Source organism: Etheostoma spectabile, chromosome 6 (genome assembly GCF_008692095.1).
Source record: "Etheostoma spectabile isolate EspeVRDwgs_2016 chromosome 6, UIUC_Espe_1.0, whole genome shotgun sequence".
Classification (NCBI taxonomy): Eukaryota; Metazoa; Chordata; class Actinopteri; order Perciformes; family Percidae; genus Etheostoma; species Etheostoma spectabile.
In genome coordinates, this window is record NC_045738.1 from 12,864,755 (window position 1) to 12,875,429 (window position 10,675).

Consider the following 10,675-nt stretch of genomic DNA (forward strand, 5'->3'; position numbering starts at 1 on the left):
TGTGTGTGTGTGTGTGTGTGTGTGTCTTTGGCTCACTCACAGTTAACAGTAAGGGTGATCGTTCCACTCAAGTCAGCTTCCAGGTTATCAAAGTCCGTGGCTGTGCACTTGTACACACCACCATCTGTGCGCTTCACAGATTTCAGTATCAGCAGACTACCCTGACCACTGGTGGCTTTTCCCTGAAAGTAGAAGGGCAGGGATTGGCAGAGAGAGAAACACGAGTACTGACTGAGTGAGAGAGTAACAAAGATAATCAAACTTGTACAAAAAAGTTGGGATACATATAGCACAAGCAGAAAAAACTCTCTCAAACAAACTGACACGTACATCTTTGGTGAAGTCAAACTCGGGCTGAGGGTTTCCATCAGTCTCACACTTCATGGTAACAGTATCGCCTTCTTTGACTGGACTAGTGTTGAGTAGAGAAAAGGTTGCTTTCTCAGATGGATCTAGATGGACAAGAACAGACATGGAACAGGTGAAAATTCCTCCTTTGGATACATTTACACTGCTATACAGTATGTCATCAATTACTTTACTGTCAGTACTTCCTCCTTTCCTTGCCTCATCATTCTTCTTTTCGTGAACATCAAATGCCAGTACAGTGCTTAGCAGGATTAAAGCTATGCAACCAATAAAGATAATACTAATAGCTGTTTGTTGACAATATTTAATGTCGAAGGGCATGAGTTTTTCTTAAAATGAAAAGTAACATGACGATGGACATAGAGGACAGAGAGCAGCTTACAGATAATGCATAAATAAATATTTATTATCTTTAGCCTTTTTTTGGCTCCTTATGAATGTGAGTCGGTTCACCACATGGGTCCAGACTAAAATATCTCACCAACTATCAGATAATTAACCATCAAATTGTGTACAGACCGTTATGGTCCCCAGAGGATAAATCCTAATGGCTTTTTAGTGACTCCCTGACTTTTTCCTCTAGCGCCACCAGGAGGTTGACATTTTGGGCTTTCAGTGAAATGTCTTGACATTCATACCCCCCTCAGAATCAATTGTTTGTAATCGCCTGACTTTTTATATCAAGTAAAAATTTCAATTCATCCAATGCTTTGGTTTTTTGATTAAAAAAAACTGCAAAACAAATGACATTCCTATCTGCCCCAACACATTTTTCATGGCATGACATAAACCATATTGTGCAAATATCGTATGTGTTTACTAGCACAATCATAGCTCATGGACTTACAGAAAAATAACAGAGCAAATAGCACACAATAGCAAAAAAGTCTGGAGTCTTTTATTATTTTCTTTTTAATGATGTGTCCCTTTTTCTCCTCAATTTGTCTAGTCTGATAAGAAACAGTCCCTTGATAACCACACGCTAACTCACATTGCTAAAAAAAAAAAAAAAGAGTTTGGAGGTGCTAAAGTGGTCGGGACAATCGTTGACATTCAAAGCAATAGTTTGACATTTTGGGAAATACATTTATTCAGTTTCTTGCTAAGAGATGAGAGGATCGATACCACTCATGTCTGTCCAGCAAATATAAGGCTACAGCCAGCAGTGGGATTGCTTAACTTAGCATAAATACTGGAAACAGGGGATATGGCTAGCCTGGCTCTGTTCGGAGTACCTGTGAAGCTCACTAATTAAAGCTTTGTCCTTCCTTCCCACTCACAGTTGAGGTTGATGGTGATGGTGTCGGACATCTTCTGTTTGATCTGGTCTCCTGGCATGCTGTACTCCACGGTGCACTTGAACACAGAGTCCTTGTCTGCCTTGGTGGGCTGCATGTATAATGTGCTCTTGACGGTAGAGAGACCGGAGGACTCCTTCACCACCGAGGGAATCATGTAGGTCTCTGACAGTAAAGAGCCAACGAAGCACACAGATCATCCTCCAAGCTTTGCACTGCATGTGATATTAGACCACATATTTGTTCATGAAATTCTAACAAACAGCCTGATGGCACTTACTCTCTTTCCTGTCCTTGACCTCAGGTAGGGGCTGGTCATCTTTAAACCAGATAATTCTTGGCTGGGGATGTCCATTTGACGTCACACAGGTCCCAATCTGATACACATGAACAAATGCAGGTAGGGACAAAAAGAAAGTCGACTCTTTCAGTGTTCATATGAAATGAGAAACTCACACACAGGATGCATACAATTCTATTGCACACATACCTCAGAGCTGGTAGTCTCCCCCGCCGTAATAGCCTGACTTGACGGCTTGGTGAGTTCTGGCTTCTCTGGAGCAACTGAGACAGAAGAAAAGGAAAGTTTGAAATCAATATTATGATTCACTGGAAGAAAAACCTTTTACATAGACACAAAGACACAAACTCCACTTCTATATATGCAATCCAGCCCACATGCCTGCTGATAACTTTGTTAATTAAGTTGAGCAGTAAATATCCTGCTTCACATTATTCCAGTGTGACCTGGTTCACACGAGCTGATAAGGGTCAAAAAACAAAAAACACACTCCCCCTCTCCCTGGCTCACACACATACACATATGCACCCACACACACACACACTACCACACATGTGGGTGTCCCTACTTGTTTCTCTGTTTTATTCCCGAGCTCACTTGTTCAAATGCAAGGTCATCTTATCACTGCCTGCAGCTGCTGACTGCTCATAAAAAATAAACAGTAGATGAGTATTCCTCTCTCTGTCTCACTCACTCACTCGATTCTTTGCGTTTACTCTTTTTTGTTACATTGCTCCCAAAACTGCTGAAGCATTTCTATAGCCATTCTTTTACTGCATACTGTGCAAAGCAAACAGCCATATTGTATGCACAGTAATTATAAAAAAATGCTAAAACTTTCTTTTGCAACCTTTTACATTCAGCCAAATAATTGTTTTTAGCGTACCTCAAGTAATTTTAATGTTAAGAGAGTTAAGACTCACAGAGACGTACAGGTAGTGTTATTTTTAATCTCTAATAGTGTGTTTCTGGCTATTAGAGACATATTGTTTATCTTCAACCCGAGAGAGAAAAAACAGGCTTTCACTGCTAAATCTTAACCTTCAGGAGACCTCATAACTCAGTCCTATTAAGTTAAGGCAGGACAGACACACTTTAACTCATCCCCCATTGAGTCAAGTGGTCAAATGTGGACAAAGAGTAATGGCTGGGTTGTGAACCCGGCTGTTTCTGTGGGCATTAAGTACATCTAAAAAGGCTTTTGTCGAATAGCACTGCATTGAGGTATTGTCAACCACTGACTGGCCCATTCACAATTAATAGCTTATTTTATGAGATTGCTTTAAACCTCAGAGCTTCTGAGTGCATAGCCTACATGTTAATGGTTAACTTGTAATCTATTTTTCAAGTGGGAGCTTGACTAAAGAAAGGATTGTTTTGCTCTTCTACCAACACAACTCTTAGAGTAATTTATCAGTCCAATCCAAAATGTAAATGAATGGCATTCATTTAGGCAACTAAATGCTAAAAGTATGATTGATGTCTGCTCAGGGGTTGCTGTGGGAGGAGGAAGGACACAGTGCACTGCAGCAGGGGTTAGACTTTAGCGCCTTGGTGATAAATCTGTGCCTTATTAAGGTGACATATATGAGACATGACAGGTGGGATTGAACTATTCATCAATTATGTCAAGAGTGATTAGATTTTGGTTAATTGACCTCTGGGCAACTTATCAAAGGAAAGTGGTGACCCCAGGCATTGAAAATTTTTCCAAAGTCTTCCACATGATGAAAAAATAATAGCTGAAGTGTGCTTTAAACTTTACACATGTAGACCATTGTGACAAATTCTACTTTATACAATACAATATAGAGCTTATATAAGGAGGTTTTGAATGGAGTAACTAAGAGAATGTGTGAAATGTAATCAGCAAAATGCATTACATGCATTAGGTACAATTAAGCCACTTCCAAGTGAAAGTATGCATGGACACACACACACAGATTGGATTAAAGCCATAAACCCAGGGACGGTAACAAAACAAGTCAACTGATGGGCAAGTGATGGGGGGGGGGGGTGTCCACTTTTAAAAAAAGGTCACATTGATGTCATTTAAAAGGCAGAAGGGCACTGGCCGACTCACAGAAGACTTTGAGCATCGTGGCGGCATCTCCAACCCCGGCCGGGCCAGCGGTGACCTGGCAGTAGAAGACGAGCTCGTCGGAGGGTTGAACCGAGGATATGGTCAAGGTAAAGTCCTGTCCGATAGTGACCCGCCCAGACAGAAGGGTGCCATCATCGCTTTTTCCCTGACCACCCTGGGTAAAAGCCACACGCTTCCTGGTTCCCTGCTCCTCCTGCAGGTATGAAAGGAAAGAAGGAGATATAGAAAGAGGGTGGAGAAAACATGAGGAGGAATTAAAAAGATGCAAAAAATACAAAAAATGCTTTTTTTCGGTCCAAAAATATCTGAACAAAGAACATTTTTAAGTGGAAATGACTTACAATGTACCACTCGACAACAGTGTTGCTTGATGGTGGAGAGACGGTATATGTGCAGGGCAGTTTGGCAGTATCTCCTTTCAACACCTCCACTTTAGAAGTCACCTTCACGGTCACAGCGCCACTACAAACTGCAGAGAAAAACACACAGAGTCAGACAGGGAGATTACGATTAAAAAGAGACTTAAGCATGGGAAGCCAAAAGGACTGGTAGTGATGTGTTAACATGTTGCAGACAGGACAGGCTGGTATACGAAAAGTATGGCATGATTGGTATTGGCATATTGGTAATGTTCAAATACATATCCAGTAACTGGAAAAGAAACAAACACCTCAGTAGTTCAGTACTGTATATTGCATCTGGAAGTGGGACAGGAGGAAATAATAAAACCACAATCACTACAACTGGTGTTTGGACATAGTAAACATATAGATCAATGAAAAAGAAGTGGATAGTGTTACAGGAGTGGCTCGAGAGGTTTTTATGGATTTTTTTGCATGTTTTTTTACCATGACTTTGGGTCGCCAATGGAATCTCTTATAACCGCTGTAAATCCAAACAGATAACAGCAGACGTTCACTGCTGTTCACTCAAGGATGGCAAGTTATACGTATCAGTATTCCCTCAAAGGTGCACGCGCAGCAGTAAAAACTGTTGAGGGACCCCGAGGGAAACCAGAAGGCCCTTGTCACTGTCAGTGTTCTCTATTCAATAAAGGCATTAGGATGCACAAAGTGTCCCAGATATGAATGGGAGAGAGTAGCAGCTAGGGCACCAAACTAGTTCCAGTGGGAATAGGGAACACTATGACTCTGTGTCTCAGTACAATCTAGCTTTGGAGAAATACTCAGGGGAGAGGCAGGGAAAAGAGGGAGGGGAAGGATGGAGAGCTAGGGAAGGAGCTTCATTTCTGTTAATGAAGTCACTGCAGCACACACGGTGCCATCACTCATGAGGTACAGTAACACGTGAAGGCAGTGGAGTGTTGTTTAAGTGAGTGGGGTTAAACTGCCAAATCAATTTAGCAGTCTTGACTAACAAATCAATGAAGTAAGTTATCATGATGCAGAAGGCATAATTCATAGCCTTGTATGCATCATTTAGCTATCAGCCTTTTAAACAAATTATGGTAGTGTAGTTTAATTGTTTTATTTATCTATTTACTTGTTGAATGTTAGGCTCCAGTGTCTACCTGTGTTTAGTGATTTCTACATTGCTTGTATGGTGTGTTGGAAAGTTTCCTTGACTTGACCTGATAGTCTACGCAACTTGATGTGGACTTTAGCCCTGTTGACAGCAGACCCTTCTCAGTTGTAACTGAGAGTGGGTCTTTCCAATGGCGCGTCTCCAGCGGACGCGGCTCAAATGCCTCTTGGCGCAATTGGATAGACCTAAAACCAATCAGAGTGATGAAGAAGATGCTTCAACATCACTGCGCTATCGTCATAGTGTAAAGCCCGCCTCAACGGTTGTGATTGGTGCCTCGATTTGGAAAAATTGGAAATGGGCTTGAATGCGCTCTTGGCCACACGTGCTTGCAGAGCAAATCTCAAATTTGCAGGAAGTTCGTCAGGGGTTTCCCAGGCAAGGAGGCAGGAGTATGTGAAAAATGTCATTGAAATAAACTACAACTAGAAACATGTATACAGTAAATAATGGATGCGTCAGGGACGCAACAGTAAACAACTACTCAACATTTACAAAAATCATCCTGTGCTGCAAACATTAAGTATGATTCAAAAGCCAGACATCTACACAAATTAATATTCATACGTGTTGCTAATGAACAACCCAGCCCCACACTCTGTATGATTACATAAATTAATCATGTCATCAATTTCTGGACTACAAAATCTGCACTTAAATAATTTACAAGTTGTGAGAAACTTGCCAGGAGTGGGGAGGATGGACCTCTGGGAATCATAGTTGTTTGATGGGCTTGTTTTAAAAGCAGGGCAGAAAAATGCAGACAGGGAAGATGAAAGAGTGTTTGCTCAAAATTTCTAAAGCAAGATGAGAGGGGCTAAGGGATGGCCACCTTGTTATCGCTTTACTGTGAGAAAGAAAGAGAGCGAAGCATGGATGGAAGGGAAAGAAGGTAAAGAGGAAATAATAGGGAGAGCTGTCAAAAATACACACTGTGCTTCTACGAGTGTTAGTGAGACACATTCCACCGGGGTCAGTTCTGGGATTCACTATGACCCGCAAACCACACCGAGGTCAAGGGTCAGTCAGGCGCTGACACTTGATGAGAAGATCTCATGTCTCTCCACGGATGTATTCTTTCACTTCTTGATTTACTTTTTCACTTCCTTTGCCGCTATTTTTAGCCGGCATCTCATTTTCTTTCTTTTTAATCTTCCCCCCTGTCCAGTCTCCCTCGGTCCCTCTCTCTAAATATTGTGTTGTATTGGCTCAGTAGCTCTCAAGTGAAACATTAGTTTTACAAACCGAGTCTCATGTTTTGAGTCTGTAAGAGGGATGTCACCCAGAAGGAAATCCTCCTCTGTGTCTGTGCCAACACAAACAGCAAGTGAGCCAGACAAGCAAACGAACAAGAATGTGTGAGTAAACCAAGAGCTGCACTTTTAGGCAAGGACTCAGGATTTAAGAGTCACTGTTAAGTGGTGCATGGGAAAAATACACAATCGCACACATACCACATTAAATCAAGTGACTTACTGGCACATGCACAGACAGCCCAAATCTTAACTTGGTTACTAAAGTATTTTGTTTTTTTGAAAAAAAAAACACATGTTAACACAAATCTCCAGTTTAAGGTATGACAATGTTTGTGAGAAATCTAGTTTTCCCTCAGTTGAAAAACTGAATCATTTACTCAACGTGAAACCATTGTATTTTACATGAGCAATCATCTTTTCATCTGCTGAGTACAATTTTTTAGCTGCGCAAGTGAAAGTATGAAAACACAGTAACTGTGTTCGTCTTTTTTCAGTCTCAGACACAAATCTGCCAGCTATAATGTCTATAATATAAGTAAATAGCTGAATCCTCTCTTTTAGCGCAGCTAGAAGCCTTATATTGGTCTTTTATGGGATAATATGAGTTACCTACAAGTCTATGCGGAAAGTGTTTGCATATAGCACAGAACAAACGAGCTAGTGAGGATGTTTGGAAGGCTTTGATGTCTACTTTACGCTTACTTTTTGTAGTGTGCCCAGTTGCTGGGTTACTAGATGCATGTAAACAGAGCTACTGAGATGCAGTTAAAGCAATGATATCTGATAAAAATGTATTTTAACAGAGTCCATCTGTACCACATCTTTCTTACTCTGCCAACCTCTTCCTCTCCCCCTCCATGTCTCGTATTTGATTTTATTATCTGTCTCACCCTTTTCTACTTACCACACATCTTGTGGTGTCATTCACAATATGTTTTGGTCCAGAATGATCAGTCAGCCTGCTGCTCTGTGTTTTACACACGAGGCAGATGGAGATACAGAGACGGACAATTAAAGCATAATAAAGGGAGTCCTCTGTCCAAGCTGAGCCTAGACCAGAGTATGTGTGTGTGTATGTTGGCTGTGTGTGTGTGTGTGTGTGTGTGTGCTGGCTGAAGGAGGGAGAGAAAGAAAGAAATAAAGAGAGGGGGCTGTTGGAGGGGGGCGACTAGCTACATGGGGGTCTCGTTAACTGACGCAGGCCAGATAATCGGATTTAGTCAAAGAGAGGAAAAGTGTGTGTGAGGTGGTGTGTGATGGGGTGCGTGACCGGGTAGAAAGACAGATGGGAACGAGACGGTCAGACTGTGACCTGTTTACAGATACACACACATACACTCTTACAGTATACTGTATCTATAATGCATGCAATATTTATGAGCAACCAAACCATCCCAAAAAGCTAGGGTTAAGTACAGCGTGTGTAGAAAAAAAAGATCCAAGTCTGCAGTCAAGGCAGCGTGGAGCAGACCCAGAGAGTCGTGTCAGTCCCATATCTACTGAAAACTTAATGTGAAACCATCTTTAATACTTTCTCTGTGTTTGTCTCTTTCAGCCATTTTCTCTTTCACCCTCACTCTCTTTCAAACACACACAACACACACAAGGCGGGCGCCCCCACTCATTATAAAAAAAACAGCTGGACCCTTTCTACTGTCCTCTTTTCCTCTCCCCTCACCTACTGTCATATTCTGGACATCAAACCAGGAGCCTCTCCCTCTCTCTGACTCTCTTTCTTTTTATCCTCATTCTCAAAGAGCATTCTTTAATACCCAGTGCACTAACTCACTTGTGTGTCTCGTCAGTGCATGTGTGTGTTTGAAAGACGGAAAGAGAAAGGAGAAAGAAAAGGAAAAAGGCGAGATGTAAGAAGGGCACAAAGAAATTAAGAAAATGGGGTGGAAGGCAGAGTGAGAGAATGAAAACTCTGTGTGTGTGTGTATGTGTGTGTGTGTCCTTAGTCCTGTGTACTGTACCTACATGACTGTCGCCCAACTAGAGTCTATTTAGGAAGCCACCATGGACCTCCTTTCATTGATAGTAACTGCTTGTCCCTCTGCTAACCCAAATACCTCTCTACCAAACAGTAATGGATCTTCTGGGCAACTCAGCCTTTATTTAAGTCTACTGTATACACCTGGATAATGGTGCTAGGGGTGCGAGGGAAATGTGTTAGATTAAAGTCAGCATGCATCACAGAGATAGAGCATAAAGATATGCACTAGAGCCAACACTGGGAATAGGAGTGTACAGAAGATTTATGAGGTGAGTGAAATGCTGAAAAGAACAGTGCAACGTGGTACTCAAAAGACGAGGAATGTAAGAAGGTGTGTGTGTGTGTGTGTGCGTGTGTGTGTGTGTGTACATGTGTGTGTGTGTTTATGTGTGTGCGGTCCTAAACATCCTTGGTCTCTAACAGGATTAGTGTGTTTGACTGTTGGCAAAGCAAACAGCATCCTGCAGCAGAAGACACCTTCAGCCTCAATGTCACAAGGGCTGAGTCACTTTCGGCAAGCAGTCATAAAAAAACAACACATGACAATATCTTTCTCATTTCTATTCATCACTTTCCACTGATCAGCACCTCTTCCAGTGTGTTTAAGTTGATTTCTCTTTATACTTAATTATAAATATACATATAGGCTACAGACTCAGGCTCACATGCACCTCCTCAAAAATGTTACAACACATCAGGGCTACAACGACAACTAATATTGAGGTGCAACTCATGTTTTTCTTCCCATTGACTCTCAATCTTAAGATTATTTTCTCAATTAATAAATCAATAGTAAAAACATTCCACACATCCTCACAATTTCTTAAAGGTCCATGGTGATTCCATCTTCATCATTGTTCTGTCTGACCAACGCTCTAAACCCTAAACATATCATATAGAGACAATATAATAATATAAAACAAAGCAAATCCTCACAATTGAAAAACTAGACCTATGTAAGTTTGTTATATTATCAAAAATAGTTGCAGGTTTACTGTTTTGTTATCAACTAGTCATTTCAGCTCTACTTGATTTCAGGTGGCACATTGAATGTGACTGTTGATAATGAAGAAACCACCAAGGAAGTCATCTTCACATTTTCATTAACTGGAGACATATTTTTTGATCTAATGAAGCAATCTCAACTGCAAAGTTCACCAGGAGTCTCACTCTCTATCACAAATTAAGTGAAAGAATGTAAACAGTTACTTTGGGCTACGTAAAAGCACCACACAACTTGATACATCCCTCTAGTGTAGCTGTGGTGTTGCCAATGAGTGAAATGAATTGCTGAGCTATAAAAACATTCCCACAAGTATAAATGGGGCTTCACTCATACCACATGTTGTTATGGTTACTATCACCACCACAGGCACAGTCTGACTGACTCTCATCATCATCATGAGCATGCGACTCTGTGTATGCGAGTACGGTTGTGGTAAAGGGGCGTGGCAGGGTGCCCTCAGCCCTCTCACACTGATATTGGCCTGTTAATGCTATAGATGGGATCCCACCAAAATTGTGAGTTTAAGGCCTTTCACATTCGCTCAGCGCTGTCATTAGTCTGCCTGCTGTGCAAGATGGGAACACTCCTCAGGAAATGCAGATTGTTTACTGAGTTTCACTTTAGAGGACAAACTCAAACCCATCTGGGAAATGTACTCAAGAGGGTCAGCTGTGAGGCGGAAAAATAAACAGAACCAGGATCTTTAGTGGAGGCTCATTTGGAGGAAGGCAATGTTTGCTAATGCTGCATGTTGTTGCCATTTGTGAATATATATATATATATATATATATATATATATA

The 10,675-nt window shown here is 41.3% G+C and overlaps 1 protein-coding gene across 5 annotated transcripts in view; it reads right to left on the bottom strand.

Annotated features, from left to right (window-relative positions):
* Nucleotides 1-10,675, bottom strand: part of bcam (basal cell adhesion molecule (Lutheran blood group)) — a 54,166-nt gene that overhangs the window by 12,856 nt on the left and 30,635 nt on the right. For all 5 annotated transcript variants that reach the window (XM_032518676.1, XM_032518675.1, XM_032518679.1 and 2 more), the window contains exons 2-8: nucleotides 4,414-4,541; nucleotides 4,052-4,265; nucleotides 2,158-2,231; nucleotides 1,948-2,044; nucleotides 1,650-1,832; nucleotides 331-452; nucleotides 41-182 (exon numbers count right to left, since the gene is read on the bottom strand). In XM_032518676.1, the coding sequence (XP_032374567.1) occupies nucleotides 41-182; nucleotides 331-452; nucleotides 1,650-1,832; nucleotides 1,948-2,044; nucleotides 2,158-2,231; nucleotides 4,052-4,265; nucleotides 4,414-4,541 (960 nt within the window). The remainder of the gene's footprint in view (nucleotides 1-40; nucleotides 183-330; nucleotides 453-1,649; nucleotides 1,833-1,947; nucleotides 2,045-2,157; nucleotides 2,232-4,051; nucleotides 4,266-4,413; nucleotides 4,542-10,675) is intronic.